This window comes from Lucilia cuprina, chromosome 2, assembly GCF_022045245.1.
Source record: "Lucilia cuprina isolate Lc7/37 chromosome 2, ASM2204524v1, whole genome shotgun sequence".
NCBI classification, from domain to species: domain Eukaryota; kingdom Metazoa; phylum Arthropoda; class Insecta; order Diptera; family Calliphoridae; genus Lucilia; species Lucilia cuprina.
Window position 1 is genome coordinate 35,761,274 of NC_060950.1, and position 19,802 is coordinate 35,781,075.

General features: G+C 29.0%; 1 protein-coding gene across 4 annotated transcripts in view; it reads right to left on the reverse strand.

Moving 5' to 3' along the window:
- Positions 1–19,802, reverse strand: part of LOC111679776 (cadherin-related tumor suppressor) — a 228,935-nt gene that overhangs the window by 40,810 nt on the left and 168,323 nt on the right. For all 4 annotated transcript variants that reach the window (XM_046946676.1, XM_046946680.1, XM_046946684.1 and 1 more), the window contains one exon: positions 9,218–9,526. In XM_046946676.1, coding sequence (XP_046802632.1) covers positions 9,218–9,526 — 309 coding nt within the window. The remainder of the gene's footprint in view (positions 1–9,217; positions 9,527–19,802) is intronic.

Here is a 19,802-nt window from a genome sequence, read left to right on the forward strand (position 1 = left end):
CAATGTGTTACAAACGGAGTGACAAAATCAATATACCCCACTCATCTTGGGTATATGTTGGGTATAAAAAGCACTAAATGCACTGTCATAAAATTAGAAAGCACCACTATAGTGCCTTTTTGAAGAAAGGCACCATGAGCAAAATTTTCCGCGTTTGGCACACCAAAAAGCACCGCAAATAGTGCTAAAAGCACTAAGTTGGCAACACTGTTGCCAACAGCCATCTCGATTTGACCAAGAAACGTCTGATCATTCCACTAAGCGAGATTTGATTTTTATATTAAATACCGGCTTTTTGTATACTAGTTATATTTAAAAATGTGTCCATAATAAAGTGCTGTCTTTTTGTTTTCGGGCTTCGCACTGAGTTTTTTAAGCTAGTAGGGGGCGCATAAAATGTTATGGTTGTTGGATGCTGCTTACACTCTTCTTTTTTTTTTTCTTCAACCCAACTTTTGTTGTGTGTGTCTTAAGCAGTTTGCAGTAAAAACAAAATCATTATAATGAAATAAAGTTTAAGAAAAAGGGAAGCGCATTGAAGTAATCATTGAGGCGTTTTTATTTAACACGTTGCAAGCTATCAAATTACCAAAAACAACACATATACATGAGCCAGCAATGAAGCAGTCAGTATCCAGAAAAATATCATATGAAATATATAAAAAAAAAAAACTTAAAAAATAAACACTCTTTCAACAATGACATTTTAAACGTATAATAAAAGTTGAAGAACGTAATGAAATACTTTAGTTCAGTAGAAAACTAGTTCAATTTCTTGTGTATAAAAATGTCTTTATTCGCTCGCTTCAAAACTTTATTCAACATTTTTCTATTTTTTATATAAAACAACTTAGATTAAATTCCCTGTATAATTTTTGCAACATTGTAATTGTTGCAAAAATTGTTTTGTACTAAAAACTTTTTTGTAAACGTTTTTTCAAAAGAAAAAGAATACTATTGTTGACCTTTTATATTCTACCGCATAAATTTTCATTACAATTATGTTTACATTTTTTTTTGCATTGTAACGTACATATGCTCGCTGCTTAGGCAAAAACCCCTAAACTATTTGCTAGTGTAGAAAACTACTATGAAATTTTATTTTTCTTTAAAAATATTGGTAGATCTATAGTATTTTCTTAAGTTTCAACCATACGTATATAAATCTTTAAATTGTCTAGATTATAAATAGCTTAAATATTTGTGGTTGCAGAAATTTTATTGTGAATGATAAAGTTAATTATTAACAAGTAGGAAAGTATAGTCGGGCATGGCCGACCATATAATACCCTACACCATGAGTATATTTTTAAAATTTTTACTTTTTATAAAATTTTTATTTTTGTAAAGAAACTTTTATGTTGCATATTACCATAATTCCAAAATATTTAAGCCATTTATTGATAAAAAACTAAAATTTCTAAATAAGGCATTATATAGGTCAAATATGGGCCGATCCTCGGTAAATTTGGGAAAAGGATATATTTCTAAATAACAGTTAGTTTTGTTGAGTTTCATTGCGATACAAATGGTTACAAGTCAATTTTAGACGTTTAAGTCATTTTTTGAAGGGGGGTTTGTATGAGGGCTAGGGTCAAATATAGGCCGATCCTTACGAAAATCTGCGTTATCATTTATACTTATATAAAACTTATTTGTGCCAATTTTTAGAGAGATAGCAGAGTATTTGACGTAATTATAGCATAAAAAGTTCAAATCGGGAGGTACGGTTGTATGGGGGCTAGGTGAAATAATGGAACGATTTCAACCATTTTCAATAGGCTTCGTCCTTGTGCCAAAAAACATGCTTGGTCCAAATTTCATCAAATTATCTTGAAAATTGCGGCCTGTACCTTGCGCACAAGGTTTACATGGACAGCCAGCCAGCCAGCCGGACAGACGGACGGACGGACGGACATGTCTTAATCGACTCAAAAAATGATTCTGAATCGATCGGTATACTTTAAGGTGGGTATTGGACCAATATTTTTGTATGTTACAAACATCAGCACAAACGTATAATACCCTCCCCACTATAGTGGTGTAGGGTATAAAGAAATATGTCTATCATTGCAAAATACAATATCACAGATAAAATATTTTTCTTAGTAATGTATATTTGGATAGGAAAATAACATCCTTCCTATCTAATGTAATAAAACAGTTCTAGTTCAGTTCTAGTTCAGTTCTAGTTCAGTTCTAGTTCAGTTCTAGTTCAGTTCTAGTTCAGTTCTAGTTCAGTTCTAGTTCAGTTCTAGTTCAGTTAAAAGATACATGGGGTGCAAAAAAGGTACCAAAATACAGTTTTTACCCGTTTATTCCCTAAAGGGGCCGAAATTGAAAAAAGTACCAGACACCTGTCCGCTTATTTTTTAAATGAACGACGATAAGCTTTAAACTATTTTTGTATCTTTTCTAGTTTAGGAGATATGAGGTTACCGATTTTACCCGTTTTTACCCTTTTTTACCCCCTAAACATTCGAATTTCCAAAAATCCCGTCTTAGTGGATCTATTTGGTGGGAGACCAACCCCCTGTCCAAATTTCAGCTCTTAAGCTTTAACCGTTTAGGCTGTGCGATGATGAATCAGTCAATCAGTCAGTCAGTCAGTCAGTCAGTCAGTAACGTTAGAATTTTATATATATAGACTAGCTATACCCAGTGTGCTTCGCTACCCTCATCGTAATGGAATAAAATAAATATCATTATTGTAAATGTATATATATCTGCAATATCAAAAATTCCCCTTTTAGAGAACTCTTTAAGTTTGATTTTATGATTCTAGTCTCAATATTACAGAAAATTAGAAAAAAGTATTAGTAAAAGAACAAAAAAGTACCAATTTTCGTTCAATTGGGATACTGCGTGTTTAATTTTATGTTTATATATTCAATATTTTAGAAAGCTATAAAAGTACCATTACCAGTGAAGTACGAAAAAGTACCAAAGGACCTATTTTATTTAATTTCATGTTCCTAAGTTCAATATTAAAGAAAATTCAAAAAGTACCAGAAAATATTCCAGTTTAAATTTTCATTTACTCAAGTCCCTGATTGCTTTTAAAGATTCTAATTGACTCCGGGCTCCACATGCTTAATTTCATGTTTCTAGTACTGGTACTGTTTCGTTCTACAAAAGATACTTTTTGAGTTTTCTATAAAATTTAACCTAGAAACATGAAACTAAGCATGTAGAGCCCGGAGTAAATGAGATTCTATAAAAGGGGACTTTTCGTTCATCAAAAGGTACTTTTTGAATTTTTTATAATATTGAACCTAGAAACATGAAATTAAGTATGTAGAGCCTGGATTAAGTGAGAACATATAAAAGGGGACTTTTTGAAACCTTTTCGTTCTTCAAAAGGTACTTTTTGGATTTTTGTATAATATTGAACCTAGAAACGTGAAATTAAGCATGTAGAGCCCGGAGTAAATGAGAATCTATAAAAGGAGACTTTTTGGTACTGTTTCGTTCTAGAAAAGGTACTTTTTGAGTTTTCTATAAAATTTAACCTAGAAACATGAAACTAAGCATGTCGACCCCGGAGTAAATGAGATTCTATAAAAGTGGACTTTTCGTTCATCAAAAGGTACTTTTTGAATTTTTTATAATATTGAACCTAGAAACATGAAATTAAGTATGTAGAGCCTGGATTAAGTGAGAACATATTAAAAGGGGACTTTTTGAAACCTTTTCGTTCTTCAAAAGGTACTTTTTGGATTTTTGTATAATATTGAACCTAGAAACGTGAAATTAAGCATGTAGAGCCCGGAGTAAATGAGAATCTATAAAAGGAGACTTTTTGGTACTGTTTCGTTCTACAAAAGGTACATTTTGAATTTTCTATAATATTGAACCTAGAAACATGAAATTAAGCGTTTAGAGCCTGGATTAAGTGAGAAACTATAAAAGGGCACTTTTTGGTACTTTTTCGGTCTTCAAAAGGTACTTTTTGTGTTTTTTATAATATTGATCCTAGAAACATGAAATTAAGCATGTAGAGCACGTAGAAAATGAGAATCTGTAAAAGCGGACTTTTTGGTACTTTTTTGTTCTACAAAAGGTACTTTTTTAGTTTTTTATAAAATTTAACCTAGAAAAATGAAATTAAGCATGTATGCCCCGGAGTAAATGAGAATCTATAAAGGGGACTTTTTGGTACTTTTTCGTTCTTCAAAAGGTACTTTTTGAATTTCCTATAATATTGAACCTAGAAACATGAAATTAAGAATGTAGAGACCGGAGTAAATGAGAATCTATAAAAGGGACTTTTTGGTATTTTTTGTTCTTCAAAAGGTACTTTTTGAATTTCCTATAATATTGACCTAGAAACATGAAATTAAGTATGTAGAGGATGGATTAAGTGAGAACCTATAAAAGGGGACTTTTGGTACTTTTTCGTTCTTCAAAAGGTACTTTTTGGATTTTTGTATAATATTGAACCTAGAAACATGAAATTAAGCATGTAGAGCTCGGAGTAAAAGAGAATCTATAAAAGGAGACTTTTTGGTACTGTTTCGTTCTACAAAAGGTACTTTTTATGAGAATCTATAAAAGGGGACTTTTTGGTATTTTTTGTTCTTCAAAAGGTACTTTTTGAATTTCCTATAATATTGAACATAGAAACATGAAATTAAGTATGTAGAGAATGGATTAAGTGAGAACCTATAAAAGGGGACCTTTGGTACTTTTTCGTTCTTCAAAAGGTACTTTTTGGATTTTTGTATAATATTGAACCTAGAAACATGAAATTAAGCATGTAGAGCCCAGAGTAAATGAAAATCTATAAAAGGAGACTTTTTGGTACTGTTTCGTTCTACAAAAGGTACATTTTGAATTTTCTATAATATTGAACCTAGAAACATGAAATTAAGCGTTTAGAGCCTGGATTAAGTGAGAAACTATAAAAGGGCACTTTTTGGTACTTTTTCGGTCTTCAAAAGGTACTTTTTGTGTTTTTTATAACATTGATCCTAGAAACATGAAATTAAGCATGTAGAGCACGTAGAAAATGAGAATCTGTAAAAGCGGACTTTTTGGTACTTTTTCGTTCTACAAAAGGTACTTTTTGAGTTTTCTATAATATTGAACCTAGAAACATGAAATTAAGAATGTAGAGACCGGAGTAAATGAGAATCTATAAAAGGGGACTTTTTGGTATTTTTTGTTCTTCAAAAGGTACTTTTTGAATTTCCTATAATATAATATAATGAAATTAAGTATGTAGAGGATGGATTAGGTGAGAACCTATAAAAGGGGACTTTTGGTACTTTTTCGTTCTTCAAAAGGTACTTTTTGGATTTTTGTATAATATTGAACCTAGAAACATGAAATTAAGCATGTAGAGCTCGGAGTAAAAGAGAATCTATAAAAGGAGACTTTTTGGTACTGTTTCCAGTGTTGCCAACTTAGTGCTTTTAGCACTATTTGCGGTGCTTTTTGGTGTGCCAAACGCGGAAAATTTTGCTCATGGTGCCTTTCTTCAAAAAGGCACTAAAGTGGTGCTTTCTAATTTTATGACAGTGCATTTAGTGCTTTTTATACCCAACATATACCCAAGATGAGTGGGGTATATTGATTTTGTCACTCCGTTTGTAACACATTGGTCGTATGTATTTTGGGTCCTTATTAAATTCTAAGGGGATCTATCCATGTCCATCCGTCTGTTCATCTGTCCGTCCGTCTGTTCATCTGTCCGTCCGTCTGTCTGTTGAAAGCACGATAGGGTTAGAACGTAAAGAGCAAACGAGTTAAATTTTTCCACAAATTTTTATATGCATCAAAATTTCTCTACCAAATGACATTAATACTCATTACCGACTTAAAAATATTCGACATAAATATGTTTTATATAAGCCAAAATCTCTCTAGCAAATTTTACGGCAATCGGTCCATAATTGACCCTACCCCCACATATGGTCACCTTCAAAAATTGATTTTAACGTCTCATTACTGACTTAAAAATACGTGTTTAGCGGAGAAATTCGAAATAAACTACTTTTATACAAATGTAATCTTCCTACCGAATTTAATTCGGATTTATCGGTAACGTATCCTACCCCCTATTAAGGTCCCCTTAAAAATATGAGTACAGCGATGAAAATTGACAAAAAATAAGTTTTATACAATTTTTTTAAACAATTGAATCTATCCCTCATATATAAAGCCTCCATGATTACTTCATCGTTGTACTCGCAATAAAAAGATTTTTATTATAATTCTTTATGCCGAATTTTATGACGATTGGTCTATAACTGACCAACAAAACAAAATCTATGTACAAAATGTACAAAAGCAAATATTCTTCCAAAACAAAAAAAAAAACAAAATATTCAAAATACTTTAAAATAAGTTATGTTATTCACTATCAGTGAAATTAACAATTTTTCCAGAACTCAAAAAACTTAAAAATAATATATATAGATTTTGTAAAAAAAAAGTATATTTCATAAGTTTTATAAAATTTTACAATTTGGGTGTGGGTACATCGGTTGGCCAGTTGGTAGTGTGCCTGTCAGTTTGAATGTTTAATGACATTTTACTATTTTTAAAATTCTCATCTTATTTATCTAATATTCGTCAAACATTAGTTTTAGTTCTTACGTTACTAAAAATCTAACTCACACCGGTGAAAGACTTTAGTATGACGCATGTTTTGTTTTGCAGCCCAATGTTCTAAAAAAACGAATTTTGGAGTCTTGTAGGAAATAAGCGAAATAATGTGCAATTTTTATTAAAATAAACAATATTTGACTGAAAAAACGTTAGTGCCTTTTTACCCATTTTCAGTTAGAAAATTACGCTTTTTTACCCCTTTTTAATTTTTTTGCGCGCGTTTTGCTTGACCAATGTTGGCAACACTGGTTGGCAAAAAAAGCAGAAGAGAAGAAAACATTCGAGTAAAGTAAAGATGCTTTTATTGTGATAAAATCAGAATATGGATTACAAAAATGCACAAACACATTTATATTTAAATATTTATATATGTTTGTATACATAAATATATCCAGCTCAGTTTAAGGTGTATAAAATGTTTATAAAAAGCTTCAACTTACAAATAACACTTTAGCTTTAACACAAATAAAAAATATTCTGTGGCTTGTAGTGTTAATATTTTTAAGTTTTTGGAGTTAAAAAAAAATTTCGAACAAAAAAAAATATTATAAGAAGAAAGAGCGCTTAAGTCGTATTTTTTATTGCAAACACCCTATAAAATAGATTTGTGGAATACTGCTTACCTCGAATGCTTTTATACCTTTGAATTAAACTAAACCGAAATTTGATTTATAAATGATTATAATAATATAAAATTTTCACTACTATTAAAATCATTTATATTTCTATTTTAGTATTCCCATGAAAATGTATTTTTAACTTTATCTTTCCAATTTATGAAAGAATATTTGCCAAAAAGATGGCTCTTATAGATTGTCAGATTCGGATAGTCTCATTTGAAGAACAAAAAAGTAATAACAATTAATATTACGGAACTTTTTCACATAGTTACAAAATATTCTTATACTTGTTCAATACGGTCTACGAGTTATATTTATTATAAAAAACGTGCTGGATGAAACTGTCAAATTCTTCAAAGTTTAATTGAACAATTTTATAGCACATTTTTAAATTTGACCACATGTTTTAAAATTAAACAACAAATTTGCCATAACTTAACCTACAACATGTTTATGGTAATATTGTTGGTATGTAAATCTCGTGATAGTGTTAGAGCTGCCAACTGAAGTGTTCATAACATGTCCACTTAGCAGAACGTTACGTTTCATCTACTCATCTAAACAAACAAATAAAAGGGTTATTCATACATACACATAGATAAACTTTAAAATATATACATACATATGTAGATGAGTTTAGTAAATGGCAGTATGGATATTGTATACTCATATATTCATGCATGATTCATAAGTGTTAAACATACAACTATAATACATTTTCAATATTTTATTATTTCTTATTTAAAGGATGTTTTCTCTGTTGTTATATTTAAATACTCATATTCCTTTTGTTGTTGTTTTTGTTCTTAATGTTGTTTTGTACTTTATTTTTTTTACAAATAAAAAATAAAAATTGTTCAAGGTCTTTTGTATAGTTTACAAGTTAAACCGTACTACAAAAAGTCGTATAAAATTAAAGGATTTTGGCACACAAACTAAGAGGCCAGAAAAAAACTAAATTTAATTTTTTGTTTATGTGACACACTCTTTCACAGAGATTTGTTTTGTATTTTTATTTTTTTTTTTTTTATTTTGGCGCAAAGACTTTAGTGCATATTGGAAACCATTTTTAACACCATAAATACAAAATGAAACCAAATTGAAATTTATGTGATTTCTGCTTAAAATCTGCCTTGAGTTAATGTTATGTTCAGTTTAATTTCATTTAAAATATTTTTTCTTTTCTTTATATGTATTGTTGTACGTATTTCGAAATTTTTGTTTTGATGGGTATTTTGTTGTATATTAATGGAATTTGTAGCTTATTTTGTCGGACTTTTTTTGTAAGATATTTAACAAAAAGTTTTATTTATAAATTTATTAAGGTTACATTATTCACACTTTGCACTTCATTTAGTAAAATAAATGTGTGTTTAATGAATATGTAAAGGTTATTTTGTAAATAAATAATTTATTTATATTGTTTCTCGACTTTTTAAAAATTAATTAAATTTAATTTATTATAGAGAAAAACACTGTTAATAAAAATATTCTGAAATTAAAAAAAATGCCCAATTTATTTATATAACGCGGTGGGTTTAAGTGTGTGTGTATGTAAAAAAACATCACATACCATAACTACATCTTTCTTTCTAACTAAAAAACAAACAAACTAACTAACTAACTAACTAACTAACTTACTTAATAACTAAATAAATAGTTATTAATTGTAATGAAATCCTGCCTAACAAACTGTTATTCCCGAAATTTTATGAGGATTGGCCCATGTTTGACCCTAACGTATAAAAAAGCCTTATTGAGAAAATTTGTTTTTAATCAATTAAATACTTTGGAATTGAAGTAAAATTCAACATACAATTTCTCTATGAAAAGTAAATAATAAAAAAAATTACTCATTGTGTCGATAATTAGTGCCGAATAAAATTTCTTAATTGTTTAAAATTTAATTGCTCTAAATAAAAAAAATCTGAAATTATAAAATAAACTCTTTAAAAATCAATTAATTTATTTTACCATCTTACCGTTATCTCAACAATAGTCTCCGTATGTTGCACACCATCACTGACACGAATTTTTAACTGATAATTCTCCTTTAACTCACGATCCAAAGCTTCCTTTAAACGCAGTTTACCCGTATCACGCTCCAGAAAAAATTTACTATCATCACCGTTGACAAGAGAGAATGTCAAAGAGCCCAAAGTGTCTGGATCTGAGGCACGTATGGTAGCAATTAGATGACCAGCTGTTAAGTCCTCACTCACATTAAACGACAAAGGTAAATCCCGAAAAACTGGAGGACTATCGTTTTTATCCAATATCATAACTTTAAGCTGTAACAAAAGAAGAAAAAAATACAAGATAAATAAAACATAAACATTAAATTATTTTTTTATGATTTTCAATAAACTTATTATAAATAAGTGTATGTAGCAACATGTATAAAAAAGGCAACATCTGCAAACATTAAGTAAAAGCTTGTGTCCCAACCATACTTTTTTAATTCAATTATACACAAAAAAAGTTAAATGCTATCAACTGTAAAATCACACAACAATCGTTTTTTTCAACTGCTTCTCAACAGCTTAACACAAGGCATCAAAAGTGATGTTGTCCATCATGCCACACAACACCAAAAACACAATATAAGTTTAGGAACAAAAACAGAAACAACCACAACAATATTGTAAGTTAGTAAGTGAAGTGAGGTATGATCCATACATACATACATATGATGAGATGGTTTGTTACTTTTATTTTTCTTTTTTTCAAGATTGTTTTGAAAAGTTGCAAGTACTATGCTGTTGGTAGGAAAAAAAGAAAACTTCAAGAGTGTAACAAAGAAATGTATGAATGTTTGTTCATTTTGTTGCCTGTTTAGTTTGTTTGAATGTCCATCTGTTTTTTTTTTCTTTTATAAGGGGCACGTACTTGCAGTAGCCACCATAGACAGCGCCTTAACTGAGTGATACATCATCATTGTTGTCGTTTGTTGTTGTCCACATCATCGTCATCGTCGTCATCATCATTATCAGTAAAACAACAGTAACAACAATAAAAGCAACAGAAACATCAACATTATTGAATGTTTGTATGTATGTATCACAAAACTTATGTTGGAAATTGTTATTGAAGTAATAATATAATTACAGCTTTAACGTTTTCAGTTTTTATTTCGTTACAGCACACAATCAAGCACAACAACGACACAATAAAACTAAAACAAAAAAAGCTATTGCAGTTACAATAACATTTCAAGAAAATCTAATACAAAAAAGCCTTTAAAAGGAAATAACAACTTTTATTTTTGTCGTATTTGTTATATATGGATGCCATGTGTCTAACTGCAAAAATATAGATAAATTTATATTAAAGCAACAAAATTGGTGAGTGAAAAAAAGAAATATTAAAATATTCATGTTCGTTTAGCTTTCAAGCAACTAAACCACATTTGTAACTATTAAACTAATGCTATTATCAGTACCACCACGCTACATTTGCTGTTGTTGTTTCTGTATTTGTTGCAAATGCTGGCGTTTTTTTTTTCTTGATTATTTTTACCTAAAAATAACACTCCATTTATACAGCTGCATGCGTATAATGCGTCATTTGTAACTACATACTGCCACAACTTTAACTTTGCTACTCTACTCCACAAACTACACACCACTGTTTGAATGCGTATAAGTTGTATTTATTGCTTTTTGAGTTTTTTATATATAAATGTGTGGTAAAATTGTACTTTTATTATAAACATAAATATATTAGTTGTTTTTTTTTAAACTAAACTAAACTTAATGTTTTGTCTGTGTGGTATTTTGTCTGTTTATTTATCATTTGCTGTCTTTCAAACAAATGATTGACAATCGTTGTTTGTGGAGAAAAATTTGTTAATGTGTAATTTAAGGGAAAAATTAATGAATTTATGTATTTAATAATAAACCTTTAATAGAAGTTTGCAATTGATGTGTAAATGATATTTCTTATGCTAGGATATAACGATAAAACAAAAGACTTAGGAAAGGAACTTGCATTTGGTTATGAAAATGCTAAAGACAGAAACAACATAAATTTAATTCATATTTTAGTGAGTGTATAAATATGTGTGTATAAAACACGTGTGATTCGTATAATTCCGCGATATTTTAATGATTAGAAGACGGTAGACGGTATACCACAGATTGTCTACATTGAATTTTTTATTCGATTGTTATGTTAAAAATTACCATGTTAAATAGACAATTGGATAACAAAACGATTAGAGAAAATTACAAAGAATCTATAAAAAAAAGTTTTAAGAGTTTTTTAAGAGACTAAAAAAATATATAAAAACATTGTTTGATTTTTCGACGGGGAAACAAAATTCCCCAAATGATATTTATTTTATGATGTTAAAAATAAAACTCCTCAAATAATTCTTATTTTATAACGGAAAATAAAACTCATTTTTAACTGTTTCAATCAGACTTTTATTTTTCCGTTAAAAAATAACAGTTATTTGTGGAGCTAAGATTGTTTTTTTAAATCACCGTATATTCTGAAAAAGCATATCAATACGAGTATATATATGGTATATAATAGTATAGGTCTACGTTGACTTCAACATAGAGATTTGTTGGGTTAAAAATTTCAGAATAACAGTTATTTAAAGTCCCTGGTTATAAGCTATGTTACAGCTTAGTCTTAAACAGCAATAACAATAGATACCGAGTTTAATCTGAAACCAAAATACAGTTTGATAAAATATTACAAAAATACAGAATATTACAATTTATGCAGAGGGCGAGAAAGTCTTTAGCAAGTAAATCCGAATTATATTGTAGAATGTATAATACAAATCCGAATTTTTATTGGGAAAAGTAATAGAAGGATTTATCGTCCGGTGTTCAGGAACTCATTTTTTCTGGACATAATTCCTAAAATTTTTAAACAAATATTCGTAAGAAATTCTATATCTGAAATAATATCGCTTGCAAGATATTTGGGACTCATTTTTTCTGGACATAATTCCTAAAATTTTTCAACAAATATTCGCAAGAAATTCTATATCTGAAATAATATCGCTTGCAAGATATTTGGATCTAATCTTGGTGAAAGCCTGGTAGTGCTCTAAAGTTTCACGTACTTATGCTCTATATTGTGGCCTACGGTAGGTTAGTTTTTAGTGTTCTAGCCTGGTAGACCGGAGGTGGTGGGTTCGATTCCCACCTGAGGTTCTGGTTAAGGAGCGCACTACAGGCCCGATAGAGGCCTTTCAAACTAGCAACTAACTAACTATGCTCTACATTTATCTGAATACAGTAGCTTAATTTGGTACAGTTGTACCTCAGAATACGTGATATTATACTAACATAAGGTTTGTTCCTCTCGTTTCGATTACAACATAGGATCTATGTGGTTGCAGCCTTTGTTGCATTATTGCCTAAAATCTTAAGTTATACTTCGTTGAGTTGAATGGTTTTGTCTTCGTTACATTAACTTCTTCAAATAAAATTTTGTTTGCAACGTGGAAGGTACATATATAATATGAAATTTGAATACAGTTTAAATATTTTCTTGTTGCAAGGACTTCTTTTTGGAAGGTAGTGTTGTGAGAAGGATGACACTATTATTATTATTATTATTATTATGTATTTGGGTTTTCAATGTAAAAGTTAAGGCACGTTTTCTCTCTTAGTTTAGAGCCATTAGTGTAGCCACGAATTTAAATATATATTTGCTCTATTTTAGATTTTTCTGAATGAATGAATTTTCCTTTGATAAACTCATTTAAAATCTAAGACTATTGACTGTTAAATTACTAGAATATTCTTATTCTTCTTTAAACACTAGTACATATGTATATTTAACACAATTGAATTGATAAATGAGTTTAAAGCTTAGTTGGAGGGCAGATGAAATGATGAATCTCAAGCAATTTAAACCAGCAATACAATAAATATATTGCTTAGCAAATTTTATGAAATTATATATAAAAAAACTAAGAAATTATAATCGGGCGAGGCCGACCATATAATACCCTACACCTTTTACAAAAAGTAAAATTTTATTTAGTTTTCATAAAAAACATTTAAGTTGAATTATACTTTGCTTCATTTAAGTCATTTATTGTTGAATAAAACTGTGGAGATTTAAGTCAAATCTTGAAGGCGGCTTTTTATATGGGCTATGGTCTAATGAGGTCCTATAATTATAGAGATCATGGGGATCATCAGGGCTAGTATAGGATTTGATTTTAAAGCCTTTTATCGAGATACGAGTATATTAAACATAATTATGAACTTAAAAGCCCTATTCTGTGGGTTCAGTTGAATGGGGGCTAGGTGAAATAATGGGCCGATGTTAACCATTTTTAATAGGCTTCGTCTACGGTACTATAGATAATGTACCAAATTTCTTTGAATTATATCCAAAAATGCGAGCTGTGGTTTGATTACAAGCCATATTGGCGGGGGAGTTGTATGGGTCTAGGTGAAATAATAGACCAACCTTAACCATTTTCAACAGGCTTCGTCCCTGTATCAATAGAAGATCATGTACAAATTTCATTGATTGCGACCTGGAGTTTAATCACGAACCGACGGATTCATGTCATCACACAATAACTTCCCCACTATGGTGGTATAGAGTGAATCAATCACTTATCACTTACAAATCGATTGGCATATTAGACTGAATGGTTAAAATATTTGTTTTACACACTATATAGAGATTTATTTCTCATAAATTATAGTTTCTCATATACAAATGATTCATCATGCCTTCCACATAGCTTTTATTTACATATATCCAATAAAACAAAAGACTTAAGACACAAACTTGTTACCAGTACATTATGTTTTTAATATAAACTAAATTATTTTTTAAATAAAAAAATGAATTATTACAAATAAATTTTTATTTAATAACTTGTTAAGCCCAAAAAATATATGTATATATAATATGATAAATATTATTTTCCCACATTTAACATTCTATGACTACACAGATTATCATAAATCGACATAATAAAGAATTATTTAACATTTTGACTTCAACCAACTACACAAGAGAAATACAACTCATACATTTATTTTATTTTTCTATAAAATACCGAAAAAAGACATTAAAATGACACTAGTCGAATTGACTGAAAAGCAAATAAGATACAAATCTTCAAATGTTGCATGCTTTAATATGCAACTAATTCAATGAAAAACAAATGTTTATAATTCCGTTTTTTTGTTTGTATTACTCTGTCGTCTTTGTATCAATTTTGTTTCGCCTTTTTGCAACATTACTAAACGTCAAAGAAATCTAAGTAATAAAAACCTTGAAGTCAATCTATGCTTTAACAGATTGTAATCTATGTGCTAAATTTTATATTATACATTTTATTTATTTTTTTTTTAACTAAACATGCTTGATCATGATTTTAACAGCAGAGCTGGGCATTAAGAAATTAATACTTGTATAAATGAATAGTGATTTTTGTGTTTAAATTGAGGGGCCTTTTAGCTGGTAATGCCTGGCTTTTAAAAGTGTCTCTATTAGAGCTGTTTGTACAAGTTGCAAAAACATAAAAAATAGACAAGAGAAATAAGGAAAAAAATACCACTTTAAAATATCAACAAACATAACAAGCAGCCACAAAATTTTTGGTGACATTTTGACAATCGAGTATTATGTCAATCATTTGGTGCTGGAGTTTTGTGTCGTGGCTGGCAATAAAAAAAAGAACAAAACATACAAACTAAATTACTTTATTACAAATTTAATGTTAACTTAATATACTATTATAAAGGATTAAATAAATAAAAAATAATTTCTTACAAGATTCTCTTGAAATTTAATGTATTATAGAATTAAATTGTTTGTAAAATGTTTTATGTTTTAAAATAAAATTTCAGCAGTATGGTGTTTTGTGTTTAAAATAGCTTTCCAAATACCGGCTTCCTTATGCTAATTTAAATGAGCTGTTTTTTATATATCGTTTATACATTCATCCACATTAACAACAGCTTGTTTGTAAGCCTTAAATTACTATTTACCACTTTGGCATACATTTTTGGCGTTTAGAGAGGGTTATGAGCCATGTTGTTACTAAAGTTAAAAGTCTGTGTTATGCTGGCGTTATTTTTTTGTTTTTCGTTTTTTTTTAATGTGTTGATTGCTGTTAATATTATGTTTTACAATGTAGGTCAACGTTTAGTATGGTGTAAGTTATTTTTTATCTGTGTGTCTTAACGTCTTTTTAAATCTGATTTAATTTTTATAATTTTACATATATTGTTGTTTTTTTTTTGCTTACTTTAAGTAGAGAACATGGTGTGAAACTCATTTATTTTAATGTATTTTTTTATTTCGCATTTTTTAATGGAATATTCTTGGTAAAAATATTTGAAATATTTATTTTAAAACTTGTTCAATGTGTTTTTTAAGCAAAAGTCCTGTGGATTTTGTTATTAAGTGGGCTTACAAAGAGGAAGAGATTCAACTGCTTAAGATGAATTTTTCGGAAAATTAATAATTACGGTTCTTAATTGTAGTACAAAATTTTAAAATTTGAAAATAATGTTATAAATAAATATCTAGAACTAAATAAAATCCATAAGATTTGTTGGGGGTTAATAACATTAACATGATTTTAACTTATTTTTCATTATTTTGAAGTAAATTTGTTACCTTGTTAAAATATAATAAGGAATAGGAAAAAATATACAGTTTTTGTTTCCATCCAGTGTATACACAGTCTGTTCCAGTTTTTTATCGTTTTGATTATTTTGAAATCTATTAAACTGTGGTCCTTCAAGTTTGGTTCTGTACAAGGAGGATGAGATCAATGGTTTGGTTTGATAAATACATGTTACGAGAACGCTTATAGTTAAGAATGCAGATCAGTTAAATTTGCATTATGTGCAAAGATAAGCTATGAAATACAATGAGATGAGATAAATGCTTCTCCTCATAGTCCTCTTACACTAGTTTTGTGAACATACAATTATGATAAAATATTCATTGATTTGGTTTTTTTAATTTTATATTTATGTTTTTAATATAGTTTTTTGACAATAAATAAAAACTTAGTACATATATATATGGACTAACAAATGTTTATTTAGTTTAGATGTGCTAATATAATATAAAATTTTTAATTATTATTTAAAGTATCCAAAAAACTAATATTTTGAGACAAAATAAACATCACTATTGCACATTTTCTTATTTGTACTTATTTTTCTTGCAATTTTCGCTAAACTATTACAAATATTGATTAATTTCTTCGATATTTGTCCAAATTTAACGCCGGTGAATTGCTATAACACCAATTAATACAATTTACACAATTAATTATTTTATGGCATTATATTTAACCAACAAATTATGATTTTGGCCATAATTTTTTTTTAACAGACGGCCAATTTAAAATTGTCTAAAAATGTTACTATCCAATTTGTATATTGTCAAATATTCATTGTCAATAAACGTTAAAATTATTCTTTCTGGGAAAGGAAAAATCTTTATTTGAGAAAAAAATTGTTAAAAAACAACTTATAGTTGTTAGTAATTTATTGAAGGTATTTTAAGCTATTTGAAGTTTATGAATACAATTTTCGTGATTTTTTTTCTAAAATTGGTTAATAAAACTAAAATAAGTTTTTATGAATACAGCCGTAAGATTTTAAGTCACAAGGAAGGAACACCATGAACTTCAGGAGCGAGTGCCGAATATAACACCAAAATCTTTACCGATGGTTTAAAAAAAAACTTTGCTTCAGTGTTTTTTGAGCTAAAATACTTCTCCTTTACTAAATTCTTATTCTTATCACTTCCTTATTAGTCAGACAATGTAAGCTGGATCGCTGCTTGGTTACCTGGAAATGAACAGATAAATGAGTTTTCCATAACAGGATCCATAATGGGTTCAAGTTATTGTGTGATTCTTTCAATGAAAAACGCGCAAGTTAGAAGGTATTCATGTCATGACATTAATCATCGAACAATGTTAAAAATATTTTTATTCCCATAATTTCACATGTAACCTCGTATATTATTGCTAACATTGCCGAAAAATCTTGTTTTTTGGTTTGTTAATTGACATGAAAAAAAAAACAGTGATAAATTCCTGAAAATCCCCTTAAAACTAATTTTGGCTGTTCATTTACAAAGCAACCAAAATACAATATGATGTCAATGTAATACACCAACTTCTTTAAACGCAATGTTGCAATGGCAGAAAGCTAAAGAAAAAAAAACACAATGAAAAATTACTCTACAACATTAAACCGTTGATTTAGGCCACTTAATCACAACAAAGCATGTGTGTGTCCATTAATTTAGGAGACTTAACCAAAAAAGAAAAAAAAAAATAAAGCACAAACCAACAGCCAACACACTACGGTAAAAGGCCTGGTTTGAGTTAAAAACAAAGAAAAAAATCAATTAGAACAGGACGATAAACTACAAAAGGGAGACTTATAGATATACAAGAACAACAAATAATAAAAATAACAACACTAACCAAATACAACAAGACAAAAAATACAAAAAAAAAAACCCTAAAAAATACCACACAAAGTATTAATTTGAAAAATTACTTAGGGGCGTTAACCAACTTGTCACTCAAAAACATAAAAAATTCACATGTTGCTGCCAACAACACAAACAGCTATAAATAAATAAAATCACTCGTACAGACATAAATCTGAGTTTTTTTGTTAAAATATGTTTTATACAAATTTCAAATCACCATAAGATTTTTACAAAATATATATTTTTACAAAAGCAGCTTTAACATAAAGTAGAAAAAAAAAACAAATGATAATTTAGTCGTTGTGCCATTGCATGTTTTAAAATCATTGTAGTTTAATCAATTAGTTTAAAAATACTTAGAAAACATATGCAGAAACTCAGCTCATCAAAGTTATGAAATCTTTAGCCGAATTTTGTACAAAGTATGCAAAACTCTATGTATGTACGTATATACGTTACATGTTAAAATTAATGTATATTTAGTCAGTTACTTTTTATTTAAAGTTTGCAGATATTACACAACTTAGGAATTATCATGAAATGTATTTTAGCATTATTGTTGTCAGTTGCTTCTGCTGTTAGAGCATCTTTTCCCCGCTGTTTTTTCATAGTTTGTTGATGTTGCACATTAGATGAGTGTCAGTTATTATTAATAACAATAATGTGCAACACCGTCATTTTTATAGCCTTAAGTTATATTTCAATATTAGTATGGTAGTAGTTTTTTTTTGATTCTAAGCCTATATTTTTTACATTCACATAAAATCACTCGTACACACAGACATGCGTGTAATTGTTTATTCATGTGTGAGCAAGTGTTTTTTTGTTTTATTGCTGATGGTTGGCAAGTGATTGTTGTTTGCTGCTGGAAACAACAAATAAAGAGAGAAAGACAAAACTAATGATTGCATTTCATTTCAAATTTAACAGCAACAAAAACAATGAAAAAACTAATTTAAATAACAGGCGAATCTACAAATGGTTTTTTAATGACAAGTAATGAAAATTATATTTTTTAATAAAACTTGATTTTTTGTATAAATTTATTTAATAAACAATATTATTGAAAAGGATAAAAATGTGTGAAAAAGAATTTAAAATAAAAGACTTTATTTTAAATTCTTTATTTGCATATGTTAGAATCTATGAAGAATTTTAAAATTTGGTTTTGTTTAGATCCCTATATAAATAATCGTTTATATAATTGTTGTTGTAATAGCTGCAACAATACTTCTAGAAGTGTATTTATCTAACAATATGCATCCTTAAATTCATTGGACAAAGTAAATTAGGTTAAGCGGATTACTTGAATATGTGGTGGATGATAATATGAGAGCCCCGTCAACAAGTTGGGAATTTGTATGCGGAACCATTAGACAATAAGCCTGTTCCTCCATTTCGCAGCTGTTTTTTTTCAATATCTGCTATAAGCGGTGGATAAACTCCAATTACCACACATATGCGATATCCTGCGATGGCGGTATTAATAGAGTCTCTATGAGTATCGTTTAAAACTACAGTAAACGAGGATTGGCTCCCGTGATGCTTTCCTCGTATGTATGGGAGAACTTCTAACTTTATGATATTAAAGTTAGAAATATTACTAAAATAATATTCAAGGATATTGCGGTTAGTCATCATGTTGTTGTGTTTTTTGACGGGGAGAACCTTTGTTTCCTGTTTGCCGGCCACCGAAACAAGTGAAGCTAGCCACAGTGGATTAGCCAACAAGTTTTTTTTGTGCTAGTGACTGTAGCTATGTAGATTTTGTTTTTTTTTGTACGTGATTGCAGTGTCATGAGCCGAGGTAGTAAATAGATTGGCCAAAGTAATTCTTAATATGATTTGGTGGTTTACAGTCGGAATTTTCACTCCATCGTCCAGAGTGCAATTTCACTGGTACAGGTTTCACCTATTGTATTTCGTTGAGTCAGTTCATTAACTTTGTGATTTTCGACATGCTAATACAATCATTTATGTTCTTGTTGACAAACGGAAGGTTTAGAGAGGTAGAATTTAAACAAGTGGAGATGGAGCAAATGACAAATGATTCACTCAGATAATTCATGATATAACATTAAGTATAGTTATGCTCAA